The sequence below is a fragment of the Prosopis cineraria genome, unplaced genomic scaffold, assembly GCF_029017545.1.
Source record: "Prosopis cineraria cultivar Desert tree isolate PC_DT_omini unplaced genomic scaffold, ASM2901754v1 PC15, whole genome shotgun sequence".
NCBI classification, from domain to species: domain Eukaryota; kingdom Viridiplantae; phylum Streptophyta; class Magnoliopsida; order Fabales; family Fabaceae; genus Prosopis; species Prosopis cineraria.
Genome location: NW_026555346.1, coordinates 644,536 through 662,849, shown reverse-complemented (window position 1 = coordinate 662,849; position 18,314 = coordinate 644,536). Strand labels below are relative to the sequence as shown.

At 32.6% G+C, this 18,314-nt stretch overlaps 2 protein-coding genes across 4 annotated transcripts; both read right to left on the bottom strand.

Moving 5' to 3' along the window:
* Positions 1-6,703: 6,703 nt before the first annotated feature.
* On the bottom strand, positions 6,704-12,379 carry LOC129294451 (phosphoinositide phospholipase C 2-like). 2 transcript variants are annotated; one of them, XM_054932839.1, is made up of 9 exons: positions 11,837-12,379; positions 10,982-11,178; positions 10,480-10,615; positions 10,151-10,402; positions 9,829-10,052; positions 8,348-8,465; positions 7,735-7,887; positions 7,490-7,576; positions 6,704-7,248 (listed from the first exon to the last, which is right to left on the bottom strand). In XM_054932839.1, exons 1-9 carry the CDS (start codon positions 12,140-12,142, stop codon positions 6,955-6,957), a joined length of 1,767 nt encoding a protein of 588 aa, XP_054788814.1. In that variant the 5' UTR covers positions 12,143-12,379; the 3' UTR covers positions 6,704-6,954. The 2 variants fall into 2 exon arrangements, with proteins under 2 accessions (XP_054788814.1, XP_054788815.1); XM_054932840.1 differs by having other exon boundaries at positions 10,982-11,100.
* A 1,663-nt stretch (positions 12,380-14,042) lies between these two features.
* Positions 14,043-18,314, bottom strand: LOC129294767 (protein EARLY FLOWERING 4-like). Of its 2 annotated transcripts, XR_008589446.1 has the most exons (3): positions 17,383-18,314; positions 16,373-16,506; positions 14,043-14,058 (listed from the first exon to the last, which is right to left on the bottom strand). XR_008589446.1 is itself a non-coding variant. In XM_054933248.1 (1 exon), exon 1 carries the CDS (start codon positions 17,907-17,909, stop codon positions 17,532-17,534), a length of 378 nt encoding a protein of 125 aa, XP_054789223.1. In that variant the 5' UTR covers positions 17,910-18,314; the 3' UTR covers positions 17,231-17,531. The 2 variants fall into 2 exon arrangements, 1 of the variants encoding a protein (XP_054789223.1); XM_054933248.1 differs by lacking the exons at positions 14,043-14,058; positions 16,373-16,506 and having other exon boundaries at positions 17,231-18,314.

Genomic DNA, 18,314 nt, shown 5'->3' with positions numbered 1-18,314 from the left:
GACTCACAGCATCATTTTAATCCGCCCGACTCTGGCTCTTAAAATTTAGTGTGTGTTTGGATTAAAAAATTTACAATTGAAGTTAAGATTTAACTGAGATTAGCAAAATGAAGTTAGAAGAAAAGTCAGTTAATGTAATGTAATTTATGTTTGGATATTTTTTTTTTCAAAAGTTAGTTAGATAAATTGAAACTTGTTTGGATAATTTAATTCAAAAGTCAGTTGAGATGTTTAATGATAAAAATAAGTATAAATTTTTTTATCTTAAATATTAAACCTTAAATAAGCATGTTTATATTTTTTGATTAACTAATAAGTAAAAAATATTAAACTTAAAATCACAACTAATAAGTAAAATATCTTAAATATTCAATCATGAAAATCTAAAATAAATTAATAGTCAATTGATATTTAATTATATCACGAACACGCTGCATCTGTCTTGACGATTTGGGTAGATTTGACAAGGATGCCTCACTAATATTGGTATTTTACTCATGGACATCTATACTTTCATCTTCAAATTGCATGAATTGCTCAATAGTAATTGAATTTCTTCTAATAAAGTTATGTATTTTTATTGTTACACAAACAATTTGAACTTATATTTTATATCTAAATTTAGGCATTTTTCATATAATTGCAAACCGATTCTTCCACACTCCAAAAGTTCTTTTTATAGTGCATTTCAAATTTGAATGATAATACTTCCACACTCCAAAAATAAATGTAATGGCTAGGAAATTTAGGAATTTTAAAAAATGTGATAAATAATTTTTTTAGCAAAAAAATTAAAATAAAATGATCAATTGTTCTTGTTGGTATTTTGACTTAAATGTTAGTGAAATTCATAATATATTATATATGGACATGCAATGATTTAGAAAATAATTATGATATTAAAATTATTAATAACTTGATGATATTTTTATAACTTTATAATTTTAAAATAGATGCAACAAGAAGTTATTGGCTTGATGGAGTCTGTACTTGTCGCCTACATATTGTTGAGTCTCCGCAGCGATAAGGGAGAAATTTTATTCTGCTCTAAACACTACAAAATTACCAAAATACCCTTTTTAGAAAAAAATTAGATTTTCTCCCCTAATTCCCATTTCATTCGTGTTCTGCATATAAAAAAAACAGGGAGTAGGAGACAACTTCAAAAAAAACCCTTCTCGATTCTTCTCTTCTGTTCCCAATCGGAGTGATTTTCCAACCATTCTTCCTCCTCCATCATCCTCTATCTCCTTTGTTCTTCTTGTTCGTTTTGTCAACGAGCGCGTGCGCAGAGGAGTTCAGTTTGTTGCTATTAAGTTCATGGATTCTTCTTCTTTCTCCATCATATTCGGTAGCTGATTCCTCCTAGCTTTTTTAAAACTAGTCGACGCTGTTGTGTGTGTGGGTGTGCACGCAAAGCTTCCATTGTTCTTCCTTCGCATCGCAAATCGTCCATCGCAGCTGGTCTCTGTTTGGATGGTATTTTTTTTTCCTATTCTCTCATGCTGGATATGCTAAAGGCAGAGCTCAAGTAGATAAAAGACAAGAGAGAGAAAACATAAAAATTTAAAACGCATTTAATGCTTCCAACGGGCAGCAACGCTAACGCTGAGAACCAAAAGCCAGGTTAATGGGCTTCTTGAATAACGCTCGTTTGCATGCTAACTGAGGTTGAAATTTTATGATAATCCAAACAAAATTTCTTTAACATTTTGCATCCTAACCTCAGTTTGACCCACTCTAACTAAGGTTAGAGTACAATCCAAACATGCTCTAAAGCGCCGACCGTGAGGACCTTAACTTCATATATATATCTATATCTATATATATATATTTAATTTAAAATTTTTTTAAAATATATTTAAGTTTAATAAAAAACAATAACACTATAAAATTAAGAAACATAACAATCAAGCTTTACTAATATCATCAGTTAAATCTTAATTATTTTTATTATTATCAATATCAAGATAATTTCATCATCCTCCTTATAAAACCTCATAAGTGAAAAAAATATTAAATTTTTTTATATATTTTTTCTTAACCTTTATAAAATGTGGCTAGGGTTTTAAAATTAATATAATATTTAATTTTTTAATATTAAAATTTAAAAAAAATGTAAAAGAATCCTTTTAAACCTAATTTATCATTTTAAACTTTAAATTAGCGATTCAGTCTTAAATTTTTTCAAGCTCAATAAAAATAATCCGACAAGCTCAGCTTTAATTAAGCATTAGGACTTAGGAATAGGAAAGTAGGGTTCGTTTTTAAAACTTAATGTCCAATTTCCTTTTTTGTTTGTTCTCAAAAAATATTGGGTACTGTACTTTTAAGTGGATTAATTTTTTTTCAAAACTATTTTTTTGAGATGAAAAATATCTTTTTGTTAGTGTGTGATATGTATGGCGTAGTAGCAAATTTTACACATCAGAAGCCACCACGTCCTGTTCTCATCTGGCCAAGTCATCTTTCTCCTCTCACAAATTGACTACCCTGAAATTGGAAGAAGATAACGAATTCGAAATTGCAAGAAGCAAATGCCCCAAATTTAGGTCCCATTTCCCAAAAATAAAATTAAATTAAATGCATATATGCTCAAGCTTGGTCAGGTCAAGCACAAAGAGATCACCGGTTTAATGCCCGAGAAGACCCTAGCCATACAGTATCAATCAATTAGATCATTATATCTGGAAAATAAATTTGATTTCCTTTCCAAAACTGACCATCATCAAATTTCCCACAGGGATTTATTTCTAAATTACCTAGAAAACAACCATAGTTCCAACAACAGTGTAGCATGGGCAACCCGAGGAGAGGGTGGCTCAGCAGCGGTTCATATATATTCTGAACATTCAAAATAGCAAAGATCGTCACTTCAGCAGCATTCCAACCACTAACAAGAAAGAACAAAAATGAAGCGAAGTTCAAAATTTTAATATTGAAAATGGGAATCACTCGGTCCTTTTTTCCGAGGTAAAGTCGTAGGAATGAACTGACTTTGTGACTCCCCCTAAACCTACAGAACACAGCAAACAACCACAAGTAAGCAAGATTCAAGTTTGAACGGAAACATATATACATAGAGAGAGAGAGAGGGTTTTATTGTGGAATAAGCATTGGTACGAATGCGAGGAGTAGAGGAAGAGCCTCCTTCAATGGCGTGGGCTGTGCGTCTTGGTGGGGATAATGGCGGCGAGCTTGTGGCTCATTTAGGGACCGGGGACATCTTCATCGGTATCCCAAAGAGTCTTTAGTTTGATAATTCAAAGATGTGGAGCCCATTCCCTAAATATCCTAGGTTTAGTGGCACAAATCACAAGATCACACACATTAATGTAAAACTAAAATCCACCAGAGAGTTGGAAGATCCCTACATACAAACCTCTACATCAAAGTCTAAGCCTCCATGAGCAATAGTAAAGCAAGGAATTTTCACAACCGCACCGGAGACGATAACGATGGCGAGGGTACCGGCAGCAGTATGGTCTCAACAACTAACTCGATGAAACTATCGTCCATCTCTTGTGCTGTAATTAAGAATAAAGGCTGATTCTAGAGGGTTGGGCTTAAAAGCCTTATTTAAATAAAGGTTCGGCTTTAAAAATTAAATTATTTTTAAGTAACCGAGTTTGAGAGCCTGGCTTTAATAAATCCTATGAAAAAAAGCTCGAGCGACCTTTTAAACCCTGATAAGCCTGGTTGTTTTATACATACACACATATTTAATTAATAATGATATAATTTGATTAATATTTATTGTAGGTAATGAACAAAAAGTTGCAAGGATAATTGACATTGAATCTCTCCCTTCATCTTCAATAAGTGAATCTATATATGAGGGATCTAATATTTTATTTTTAGATGATGAGAAGGAGGATTTAAATTTACATTGTTGAATATTTTATTCTTCATCTTAAATTTAAAATTTTAAATCTTTGTCAAATTTTATGTAAGACTTTGATTTGTTTCATGTTAAATTTTTAAAATATTTTTTTAAATTAAAATATTAATTTTTTTTGGAAAAAAGGGCTTAAGGGCCCAGCCCTGAGCCCTTTAAATAAGGATCAAACCTCAAAATTAGGTTAAATTTTGGGTAATTGGGTTTTAGGGCTTGAGCCCTTAAAAGTCGGGCCTGCCCTAATTCTCACCTCTATCTGGCGCCAAGCCTTAAGAGCCACAACAAAGCTTCTTATCTTTATTGACAAAGAAAATGAAACCTATCAAAATTGAAACAATCAAACTTCACAACAATAACATATCAATAGATAGCAAGAGATTTCATGGCACATTACATTTTTGCACCTAAAAAAAGTAGTTCAAAGGAAAAAAATTACTAGACTTAAAAATAAAAAATATCTAGTGCTTCTCAAAAATAAATACAGAGTTAAAATTGAACTTTAACCCTTTTAAAAAGGCTAAATTGCATATCACATTTAAATGTTTAAAATTAACTCCCTAATATTTAGTTTTATTTAAAAAATAATAATCTCTCAGTCATTCAACTTTTAACTTATTTATAACTCAGTTCTTTAATTATGATTTGCTACAACTTAATTTTTCAACTTTTGATTCACTTATAACTCATCCTTATCTTTCAATTTTTTAAAATTATCCTTATAAAAAAAGAGAAAATAAAAAAGAAAATAAATAAAAATTGAGAGACTAATTCATAGATGAGTGAAAAGTTAAGAAATTAAGTCATAAACAAGTCAAAAGTTGAGGGACTAAGTTACCGTAGGTCATAATTGATGAACTAAATTATAAGTTAGTTAAAAGTTGAAAAAATAAAAAATTAATTCTTCTTCTTTTTTTTAAAGCTCCTCACACATCATTGATTAACTCTGTCATGTTATTAATAAAGTTTGTCATGTCATATTAATACAATATACATAACACAATATATAAAAAAATAAAATTTTTATTATTTTTAACACCATTTAAGGAATGAGAAAACTATAATTTTTACTTTTAACACATATTATGATGTTGAAAGAGTTTTGCTCTGTGTCAGGAATGAGTATGTGGCAACAAGGGTTTTTTTCAAAAGATAAATGACATTTTAACCTTAATAAAAATATAATATAATTTTTTTAGTTTTATTATTTAATTACATAAGATCCCATGTAAGCTCCTGTGTTGCTTTTCTTAAGCTAACATAGCAAACTTGTTAATAACATAACAGAATACTTATCAATAAAGGGTTTTAAAAAATAAAATTAAAAGTTAAAGGGATTAATTTTAAATGGTTAAAAGTGAGAGGATCATGTACAATTATTTTAAAATTCAAGATATTTTATGCATTTTAGCCTTTTTAAAATAAAATTGTTTATCTTCTTTTATAATCATGATACTTTCAATAATTTAATTTCTCAATTTTATTTATACTAAGGTTAAAATATATTTTTAATCATTTAATTTTACACAAAATTTTATTTTAATTTTTTAATTGTATAGAGTGTTTTTTCAATCACTTAACTCTAACACTGTTTCATCAATAAAAAATATATATATTGAATTTTTAAACATTAACAAAATATTCTTATGTGTTAATGTATTAAGTTTAATTTTTTAAAACAACCATAATTGATAAAATAATAATTATTTAAAATTAACAGTATGAAGGTTAAATGATTGAAAGAACTTTATCAAATTAAAAGATCAAACTAGATCTTCTATAAAATTAGTTGACCAAAAAACTATACTTTAGCCTTTATATTAATTATTAACGATATTAATATTAGAACAATCAACAAACATCATATACATTAAGTTTGCACTTTAATATTATTATTAAGATATCAAGTTTCCTAGTAGTACAGAAGAATTTAAAATTAAAAGTAGAAGTTACAACTATGATGATCTTTTATTGTCATGTCAATGTAAAATACAAAAGGGAAATTTTTACATTTTCTTGTCAATGTATATAAAATTTCATATAAAACTAAAAATCTGTTAATAATAAATTACCTATATAAAGATCAAATAGATAAAAATCTTTTTTCCTAACCAGCTCCCTTCAAATTTCAAGTTTGTCCAGCCACAAGCTATGGGATGGGCTATGGCCTTGCTCTTATCATGACATCTTTGCAAAAGTATTTTTGTTATTATCAACTGAAACTCATCGCATGTAATCAATATTAGTTGTTTGTTTCTTCAAGCTTACATGTACTTTTTAACATTTTATGATGAAATTTAAATTTAATATTTCATTCGGTACTTATAGAAATGAAATAATTTTTTATAAAGCATTGTATATTTTATAATAAACATTTAATAATTTTTTTCTAATTTTTCTCATATATAACAATAAACTTTCAATGTTACAATAAATTAGGGAATCCAGAGTCCATCTTGAAATCTGGCCGTCAGCTCCTTTTTTTTTTTTTTTTTGATGAAACGAGGAAATTAAAACAAAGCAAAGCCACTAATTGCCTAACACAACAGCGTCAACAACTAAAAAAGCGTTGACGGAGGGTCCACCAGCATCACCAAACCTGATAATTGGCCTCATGCTTCATTTGCTATGGCGTTTGCAGCTCTGTTCACCTCACGATCACATCGGCTCTGTTCAACTTTTAACATACATTACCGTTGCTCTGTTCTATCCCTTTGTTTTAGGTCACTTCCATTCCTACCCATCTTAGAAGAGTAAAGAAACAGGAAAAGGATGCCGATGTGCGAACCTAAACTGACAACATGCTCGTAAGGTAAAGAATTGAAGCACTCCATCAAAATTTTGCTTAGGATGTTATATACATACATACATACATACATACATACATATTAACAAGCCTTACAGCACAAACCCAACTCTCAACCCCATCAAGAATGACCAGGGAAACAACTCATCACACATCACAGAGCATCTTTCAACAGCATTATTCACATCACATGGCAATACTTACAAAACAAACTCGGAACTAACTAATATAACCTTTAAATGCCTGCACAATGTCAATAAAATTCGAAGTGCATAAGAAGCTTTACAAAGTTGTACTTATCTCCCTGGCGGCTACACAGTGGAACTGCTCGAATTCCACTTCTTAGCTCTGAAATAGGCAGGCATGTTTGCCCCCCAAAGTCATCCTTCTCAGAAATGTCATACTCATGAACTTCTATGCGAAGCACAGCCAATTCTGGAACAGTAAGGCGGAACTCAAACACTTCATTCCAAGAAGGCAACCAACTGTCCTCTACTGTTTTTGTTTTCCTCATGACATTATCAGCAGGCACTCCAGCAATCCCCACCTGCACAAAAGTTGCTCGATTTAAATCAAGGTCATTGGTCAAAACAAATAATAAATTGCGAAATGGGTGAACACAAATGTCGAGTGAATGGTATTTCACCGCAGCAATAATGAATAAACATTGCTGTGTGAGCATCCCCTGCATTTCGAATCTATAATGAAAGAGGAGACTATTAACCAGACCTAGAACATGAAATTTAGAGACATCAAACATAAAGATGTGGGAGAACATGTTAACTAACCCTTGCATAGAAGTCTGGAGGTGAGAACTGATCAAAGTGTGTATGGGGGAAATCATTATACCATCCTTCCCCCATGTATACAGTCACCTACATAAGAGTAAACAAGAATGATCTTTGTTCAGCTTTAAAATAGGATTAAAAGCAATACCTATATGCCGCTGCTAGGAGGTGCAGAAAAACTAGATCCGATTGACACAAGCTTGAATAACTGAGTCCATCGAATCACCAAGTAATAAAGCACTCACCTTCAATGTAGTCTTCACAGGCAACTCAGCTTTAGGATCGAAGACCTCATTATTGAGACCGGTCTTTAATAGAAAATCGGGTTTTTTAACATAACCACACCCGCCATTGGCTTTGAACATTCCTTGCATCAACCAAAGTGATCTGCCGTGCCCCTGTCAAGAAATCACCCACGAGGAAAAATGGAACAAATATCTTTCTTGATCTTAAACAATATCATAGTCATAACTAATATAGATATGGCGTCAAAGATATGTGTAATAGAAATCTTCTACGATTTAGAGACTCGGGGAAAGCAGCAGCCAAGACCACATGCTAACTTTCGAATATCTTTTATTAGTGTAAATCATATTATTAATTGCTATCATCCTCATAGAGTCATAGTTTAGAAGCACATTGGACTTTCCCAAATTTCTAATGTCCTAGAGTTGAACCTCACGCTCGCATCTAGTTCTCGTAGCTTTTAAGGCTATCAAACTCCCCAACAGGGAAAAACAAAAAAAAAAAAAAAGAAGGAAAGAACAGAAATAAAATATAACTATATACTCATAAGAATAAAAAACCTGAGTGAAAGGGATGAGAGGGAAAAAAAAAATAAAAGCAAGCGATGGAAACCTGCATGTTAAATGCAACCATTTGAGCTCCATGCATCCGCCCAATTAGTGGGTTATAATTTGACGAGGTAATTCGAGTGCCTTTCGGGTATACCCTTAGTATATTACGCTGAGTAAACCTGCAGAAAAGCCACGATTTGAGCAATGAATACTTCCCTTTCCATCTTGGATATATTAATGTAACGTTGCACATAGATCGGGTAGGACTAAGGCGACTATCAACACAGATCCCGGCCTGAATAAGGCTCACGTAGTCTGGTCTAGCCTGGGCTAACCCGGGACAAGACCGAGCAAGGGAACTGTTTGACTTTTTTTTTCCCCGGATGACTGAAATACAAAACCTGATCCCTTTTTTCCCCCCGAATCTCGGCTAATGGCCCGAGATATCATAAGCTAGCGTCGAAAAACTTGTACAGACCCAGACACCAGTCCATTCTTTTAAAATAAAAAGAATATTACAAAATAATTTTAGTCAAAGTGGGACAACGGTCGCATTTAAGTATTTAACAATTCCTTCACACAGAAAGAACACAGGAAACTCAGTTTTGTATTCTTCCAACTCACAAACCGAACAAAAAATATTGAAGAACAAAATTAAACAGAGAGTCTCGTCACTCCCTAGGATAAAAGAACAAAAACATGCCAAGAGATGCAGAAGCAATACCGTGTCATAGATAATTAAATCTCGAGGACATGATGTGTTTTATATTTTAATTTTCCAAATAACAAATAAACATAGAGGTCCCTCCAAAATTATAGAGTCAATAAAAAGAAGAAAGTTAACCCAACAATCTCCCGCAGTTGCACTCTGCGACCATTTGTTGGAGCCCTCCCTGGGTGAACCACCAACTCCGATACTAGTTAATGGATACTCAAATGGGATGGAAAAAAACTCACAAAAGCAACTCATTGAAGTGGAAAACCAATCCATACATAAACACCCCATTTAACATCTCGTTGAATATGGGATCGAGTCATCTCATGTTATTTTAGTCTCCATCACACTTATTAGATATGCCACCTAAATCATGATAGCATATAGACCAACTAACATGGATTCGGTTTAACGAAAAAGGCTAGTCTCTCACAACATGACGAACCAAGATGAATTCTTATTGGAAGAAGTGCTTACATGTAGTGCCCAATCACTCCCTGAATAGGATTATCTCTAATAAAAAGATATTTGTGTGTGATCAAAAAAATAGCATATAGACCAATGAGCCCCTAACATTATCAACTATAACGTGGCAAGACACACTTGAGCAGGGTGCCATCAGATATGCTGGATATCATACTCAGACAATTTAATACCACACTTCAAATTTCCTAAAATCCCAGCAAGGTCAATAGGAAAAGTTGCCAACCTAACAATGACAGTTAGTAATTTTGCTGAAAATAGAAGAGCAATATTCTAAAAACTATTATTGATTTATAGGATGCCGGTTCATGCCAAAAGAACTCACTATAATCAATTATTAATACCTGACTATGTCTTTTCCATGAGTTTCAGAAGCCTTTTCAAGCTGTTGCTCACTTAAGCTTAGACGTCTCACTTTATCTGGATTCACTTTGAGACATTCATCTAATCCACCTTTAGGCTTACCAGCATGAATGGCAATTAAACGTCTATATTCAGGAGCAGCCTTTTGATTTGACTTGTCTGCTTCATCAATATCATCCTCGTCATCATCTTCATCCATATTGTCCTGTTAAAGGTGGTAAACTGTAAATTAAATCATCAATTCTACTTGCCAAAACAAATGTGATGGGAATGCATATAAAGCATCGCCTTAGAGTTTCAGACCTGGTAATCAGCTATAGAACCACCTTTCAGGCTCGGGACCTCTTTTCCCCATGCTTCTTCATCTCCTACTCCTAAGGCCTTTCCCTTCTGTGAATCATCCTCTTTCTCCTTTGCTTCTTTTGCCTGAAGGAACTCCTTGGGTGGTTTGGTTGATATGATAATCCTTTTCTTAAGCGATTCAGGAGAAGGAAATTCCTTCAAGGCCTCTGAGTCAGGATAAAATAGTATGTCTCCAAATGTTTGGGTGACCATCTAAATAAAAATTGGAAGGGGCTGTCAGCCTCAAGAATGCAATCATTTTGAATAACGATAAACTCACAGAAACTCACCCCAGCCACTTTAGCCTGAAGATCTGCAGTGAGGTGGTCTTCTAGAGTTATCACAACTGGATATTCAGATGCTTCAAAGGCATACTGTTTGATGGATCTCAAACACTTGATGAACTCCACAGGAGTAGTCAGCGTCCTGTGTATAAAATAAACAATAAATGTGTAAACTAAATTTGAAAAGTCCAGGAAAATTCTAAGTTCAACTGGTATACCTGAGCCAGTTTTGCAACTATGACTTCTACTAAATTTATTTCCTAAAACAAAAATCAAGCCTGCCTAATCTTATGTTTCGTCCATTATGCCAAATTTCGAAGAAAAAAAGTAATCTTTTGTCAAGCAGGTTTTCCTTCAACAGATTTAAGCGTCATCATGACAAAATGACCAGAAAAAGAAATTGTCATCATATCATTAGAGGTATTTACTTTCCCTAAAAAAATTTCTCGTAGAAAAAGAAATTTGAGGCGGTATTAGGGGAGCCTTTAGTTAATGAAAAAGCTTATACCTTCCATGAAGAACGTCCACATTATCCTTTGTGGCATTAGGCCACAAGTCCAATTCGATTACTCTTACACCTCTCTGCAGTGCATGTATTATGGGTTCATTGCTGCAATCACTGCTAAGCTGATTCCCAGTCAAGTAGGAGTTATGGCCAGTGTATATGAAATAATGAGACAGGGGTGAAGTCATGTCATGGTGCACCTAGAACAAAAGAAATAATTACACAAAACAAAATAACAAGAACAAAAAGAAATTATAACTATAGAGTACCGCAGAAGTAGGTAATAATGACTTCTGGATGTTTAGATGTAATTTCATATTTACAAATTGGCCCGAATCCTTTTCTAATTAGACAGATACTTTGCCCCCGTAGTTCACGAGGGAAAAGGGGGTGACTTTATTATACAAATTTAGAGTCCGTAAAGGAAATTTGAAAACAAGGGAATATTGTTGTAAACAAAATTAAGTAGACCCAAATTATATCACAAATTATTGTAAATGCAACTGAATACACCATGGATTAATGGGATAGCATTAGTGCATTACATCGTATTGAGCACAGAACATGGTCTATTTCGCTTCACCAGGAGAATTTTTTTTTTTTATTTCCAAACAAAAACAGGAATGGGGGTATTGCCAGAAAAGGAAACCTGATGCAGATGATTTCCCCCAGCGATGCCATATCGTTACCGAATTTTAGAAAAATCTAGTTCTTCCCCATTCCATCAGTTCTTTTCAGAACAACTTCAATTATGGATTCTAACACTAGTGAATGAATTTGATGAGACTAAATTTAAGATACACTAAATTGAAGGCCAGAGGACAGAGGTTCAAGTAAATCAAGAAAAGACAACGCTACCCCAAGAGAAGGTGACAGCGGCAGGTTAGCATCACTGAAGAGGTACTTGAAGAAACCATCAAGATGGAGGCCAGCCCGATGAAAGATATTCAAATGCTGGAGGCTATCAATGATGTCTTGCGCTTCCCCCTCGGTGGCTTTCTCTTGTTTCTGCACCTCTATCAAGAACCTCTGGAGGTGAGCAGCATTCATGAAACCATTCTCAGAGTATTGTTCGAAAAGAGTCTTGACCCCGGCCGGCGCTTCGGAGACGGCCAGCTTGAAGCGCCGGCGACAACAGCAGACTCTGTAGGCCTGGTTGGACATAGATTTTTTTTTCCCCCAAATTGCAAGAATCAGAGATGCGGGAGGGATCGAGGATGAGGAGTGCCTTGTGATGGGAATCGGATGCGTTACTAAATCCTAATTGTTAGCGACGACATGTGATTACTCGTGAGCAATGGTTGTCTCCATGAAGGTGAGGATGGATACTGCATATCCTACCCAAGAGCCAGCGACCATTGAGAACACTGCCAACTCGCACGTGCGCACTCGAACTCTATAATCGATCTGTTATGGCATAACATCGTTGTTAACAGGTGTTAAAACTTAAAAGAAAGAATTACAACCAGTGTGAGACAAAAAATAATTATTATAAAATTTATTAACAACTAAATTAAATTATGTTATTAATTAAGTGTATTATTAATACAATTTAATTTAATTATTTATGAACTTTATAATTATTAAGTTTTTTATATAAAATTTTAATGTAATTCTCCCAACTTAAAAGGACCCATTCGCCTGAAAAGCATCAAGTGGCCATTATCGCTTGTTGATAATTATTCTTGATGACGACTGATAATAGAATAAAATAAAAAAAAACTCCATTTTTTTCCGGTTGGTCAACAAATGCGTTTCACTTTGCATGCGCCCCAAAATTGTGATCCACAAATAATGAAGGTTTTGAATTTTCTGAAATTCTGTTATATCAAGTCTTTATGCATTTCTTCTTTTTCATATACACGCCATCCCGGCCGTCCAAAATATATTCTCCATTTTACTTCTTATATGTATGAATATAGATATTTGTATAAATTTATTTTTCATTCATCGTGAAGTATATTGATAATTCAATATAAAAAAAAATTAATCATTTGATTCCTGTAATTTTAACCCAATTATAAAATAATTTTTAAATTTTGACTCATTATAATTCAGTCTTTACAATTCTAACACTCGATTGTAAGTTAATCCTTAAACTTTATTTCTTGCAATTGAGTCTTTATAATTTTTAAAAAAATTAATCTTTTAATCTTTCAACTTTTAACTTACTTATAACTTAATCCTTCAACTATTACTCACTGCGGCCGAGTCCTTCAACTATAACTCGTCTATAACTCAATTTCTCAACTTTTGACTCACTTTTAATCTAATCCCTCAACTTTTGTTAGTTCTATTTTTTTATGTTAATTTACATCCTACATCAAAGAGCAAGAGGAGAGTATTCTTTTATTCTTTTTATTTGATAAGGAAATTTTTTTAAAAAAATTAAAAATAAGGACTAAATTATAAGTGAGATAAAAGTTGAGGGATTGAATCACAGTAAGTCATAATTGATGGACTAAATTTTAATAAGTTATAGTTGACGGATTGAATTACAAGTGAGTTAAAAGTTGAAGAATTAAAAGATTAATTTTTTCTAATTTTAACCACTTAAATATCAGTCCCTATATTATAAAAGTAAAATTATAAAAATTAAAAATATTTTAAATTTTTAATCTTTATAATTTTATTTTTTAAAATATAAAGATCAATATTTAAGTGGTTAAAATTATATATAGGAATTAAATTATAAGAGGCAAAATTTAGGAACTAAGTTATAACTAAATTAAAATTTTAAGAATTGAGTTATAATAAATCAGAATTTAGGGACAAAATTACAATTAGATTAAAATTACAAAAATTAAATGATTAATATTTTTAAATAAAAAATAATATGTATTTTTATAAAAAAAAACTTTATCAATATGTAATTTAAAAATGTTTATATGCTGGATGAGCAGGATGGAGCACGGAAGTATCGAATTGTCGTACTGGTAACTTGAAAACATTTGGATTACTACTACTCGTTGATGTCTGTCCAAAAAAAACAAAAAAACCCACTTGCTAATGTCCATTCCCATGATTCCATTATCACGTAGAGCTGTACAAATAAGTTATAAGGCAACCCATAGGCTAACCTGCACAAGTTAGCATATTAGCAGATTAAGTTGGGCCAATCTGTCAAGATAAATGGGTTAAAAAAAACCCAACTCATATATTAACGGGCTAATGAGTCCACGGATCAATCCGCAAAATATGATTTTATTTTTTAAAATTATTTAAAAATTATAATCAACATATCATATATATAGATAATGATTTTTTTCATATTATGTTTTAAAATAAAATTTGAATATAAATCTAAATTATTTTTGCCAATGAATTTATATTTATAATTTCAATCAATAGATATTATAAGATTAACAAATAATATATATTTAAAATATTTCTTATAGAAATATTAATAAATAATTGATTTGCAAACTATAATAAAAATTTTATTTGTAAATTGTAAGAAAAATTTACATTATCTTTCAAATATATAGAATATGATTGAAAATCATAAATTATAAGTTTAAAAAATATAATCATTATTATAAATTTATAAGAAGATATATTATAATTGAAAAAATAAATTATTTTTTTAAAAAAATAGGCTAACCTGCAGGCTAGCCCGTTTAGCCCATAGGCTAATCCATTTTAACTTGTCATTTTTGTAGGTTGGGCTAGCCCAACTGGCCAACTCAATTTAAAAAATGAGCTAATTATTTCAACTCAACCCATCAAAATTTGTAGGTTGAACAAGTTAGCCCGCAGATTCAACCCATTTTTCTAGCTTTATTATCATAGGGTGGGAGGAAAGCATCATCAACCTCTCCATTGAAACAGGAGTAAATTTAAACTATTTAAATTTAGTTTGAATGATCTAAATTTAATATTTAATATATTTATTTTTAATTTTGATTTATATTTTAAAATAAAAATTATAAAAATTTTAATGAATATACTTATTAATTTGACAGTTCATATTTAATATGAATAGTTCAAATTTAATATTAAAAAATAAAAATGACAATAAAATTCTTTTAAATTACATAAATAATAATTTAATCCCTTAAGATATCATAATTCTACTAAGTCTGACTTTTATGTCATTAATGAATTCATATAAATGACTAAATTTTTCTTATTAAAAATAAAATGATTTACAAGTTTTATCTAGATAATCACAACTTTTCTTTTTAAATTCTTAATTTTTTGTTGCGTTGTTGCGAATATAAGAATAAAAGTTTAATTATTTAAAGAAAATTTGTGAATCATTTTATTTTCAACAAGAATACTTTAATCATTTACATAAATTCATTAATAAAAGAAAAGTCCGTAGAGATTTTAGTGAAATTTTAGCATTTTAAAAAATTAAATTATTATTTATATATTTTATAGAGATTTTATTATCATTTTTCTTATTAAAAATTTAAATTGATTTTGTATATATATTTTGGACAGTGCAAATATATTTTGAATAGAGTAGTAAACTTTTTTTAAAAAAATTTAATACTAAATTTGGATTATCAAATTAATAAACTTATTTATTAATTTTTTTAATTTCTATACATTTTTTATTTTAAAAATAAAAATATTAAATATTAAATTTAAAGATTTAAATGATTTTGATTTATTTCTGCTTCAGCGGAGGGAAGCCAACTCCCATTATCATGTGCTTTAAGCCTTAGCCTTTGGCATCTCACCTTTAATATGCTGACAACCACTACAGTTAAGACTCGCTCATTTATTAGACATCTTTCTAATAAAAGTTATTTTAAATTATTTTTATTAAAACAAAGTCCAATTATATACTTGAAACCAATCCAAAAATCCTGTTAAATTAAACGAGCCTGACTTATCACTTTCAATTATGAGTTTAGAAAATTCAACAACTGTGCGGACTGGCTTGCTCGCCAAGTTTCAAGTGATAATATAGACACATTGATTTTGAATGATCTACTCTTAGGATGTCAACTTTTTGAGTCTTAACTTGACCTATTTTTTTTTTTTTTTGCTTTTCTCTCTTACATAAGTTTTCTGTGGCCTTGTATTAAAAAAAAAAAACGAGCCCTGTTGCCTGTTATTCTTCTAGTTTGAATTAAATGCATATTAAAAAAAGTAGACTAAAATATATTGTATTTTTGACAAGATTGAGTAGAAGAAGATAAAATGGACGTACAGGTTTATTAATTTATTTCAAAGCATAGCTGCCTTGATGATCGTGGTACGGAAAAGTCAAGAATCTGTTCGGCATATGTTAGAACCTTAATTATTTGGAGGGGCTTTAGTTTTGTTACAATTACAACGAGGGTGTTGTTGGTGAGCTAGGTTTTGTTATGAAGCTGATCTTAACTAGCAAAACAACATGCAGCCACAAGAGCATACCTAACCCACATAACTACTTACCTCTCGCAATGGCAACCATGAAATAAACAGTAGTGATCGTGTTGGAGGGAGGTCGTAGTAAGAGTGGTGAGGCATGAGAGGCATTCCCCACCTCGTGAGGCTCAGCCTTTACATCAATATCTCTTGACTGTAACCTTGTATAGAAAGAAAGAAAGAGTAACATAGAATCTTCATTAATCGTCAACACTGAAAACCTTATATAATCTATATATCATGTAAAATATATAAAAAAAGATTTACCATCACTACGCATATGACTGATCATCTCAAACACATGCAAATTATGAGACTCGCATTTTATAAACTTGGTTCAAGTTGAATAAAAATTCAACAAAATGACAAATTAAGATGCTACTAAATTTTAAAAATAAATGACAGAAAATCTAAAACAGTAGTCTCAAGACAAGTATATACATTCTACATCGCTAAAAGCACTCAGCAAAGTTTTGTGCTGCTTCAAATACTGTCACATAGATCTTGACTGAAACCTTTATTTCCACTGGCAGAACTTGATTAAATGGCAATGATTATCCCAAAAAAGGGGGCGGGGGGTCTACTTCACACAGGAAAAAGGTGCCACCAATAGAGACGTGCAACATCAAGAATTCAGAATATTAATGGTCAAACACTACATCGAATCCATGATCTGTAAAAGAGAGGATAAACTCCGTTCGTGGCTAAATTCAATTTTATGCTCATGCTCATAACAAAAAGAGTACAAAAGTAAAGAGCCTTGCTCTGCTTTCTTCTTTTCGACCTTTCAGAATGGAATATAATGAAGAAAAGTGCGTATTTAAGAACAAAAAAACGTCGGCCCAGCACAAAATGAAAGGATTGATATTCAGGGAGGTTGGGAGAGATCATACAAGTTAGTTTATTAGTGCACTCAGGACCCCTGACGTGCAATTTGGACCCGACAACTTATTCTGCTAGGCCAAAAGAAAGGCTCTACATGTTTATAGGACTAATTAAGTATGTCTACAAATGACAAGTTGAAGATGACGACTCACGGCTTTGCCTTCATCGTCCTTACTCGGGATGTAATCACTAAATATTTTTCAACCACAGGTACAATAATTTATTCCGGCCCAGGAACACACGAGATACAGATAGGGAGAAGTGGTAACAAGGGCAAAGAGTGTGGAGACGTGGCGTCGTTTCATTTGTCGCGTCGGGAGGCAGAGTTGGTGGAGCGTTTGTGGTACATGGTGGTAAATTCGGAGTTGAGATCAGAGTAGATATGGGCGACCTTAGAAATGTTGCCGTTGAGTTCCTGAATGAGAGAGACGTTCTTGGCCATATTGTCGGGGATCCTGGACTGTTGGTTCTCGTTCACCTGCTGAATGAGGAGCCGATTGCGGTCCAAAACGGACTGAACCTGTCGGAAGCTGTTGTTGAAAGTGGCCCATACCTGAGGGTCGCCCTCTTCGGCCTCCTTGACCTCGTCGACGGGCTCGCCGGTGGTGGGGGTGGCGATGGTGGAGGGGCGGTGGCAGTGGGTCTTCTTGTGATGGCGGCGGTGGGAGGGGTCTTCCATTTGAAGAAGAGAGTAATGGAAGCGGGTGAGTGCCGAAGTCGGGTTTGGTTTCGGTTGGTTTAGCGTGGAGAGGATGAGGAAGAGGCAACATACATATATACAGGTGGGGGAGCAAGGAGCTGTTGATCAGCGTTGGCGATGAGAAAGAATAATATGGCTTCCGATCGATCATCTTCTCTCCTTCATCAATGGAGAATCAGACCCCATTATATGTGACGGACGCGACTAAGCAAGGGCGTGGCCCGCACATAATACCAAAGCAACCAACTCTTGCCCGTTTCAAGCCATGGTGTATGAGAACAGTGGCGATGGGAGAGCGGTGGATTGTTGAATGCGAGTGGGGGTGTGCGGTGGAGGGGGACAGAAAATATCAAGGGGTGGAAAAGTGTTAAAAGTGCAAAGACA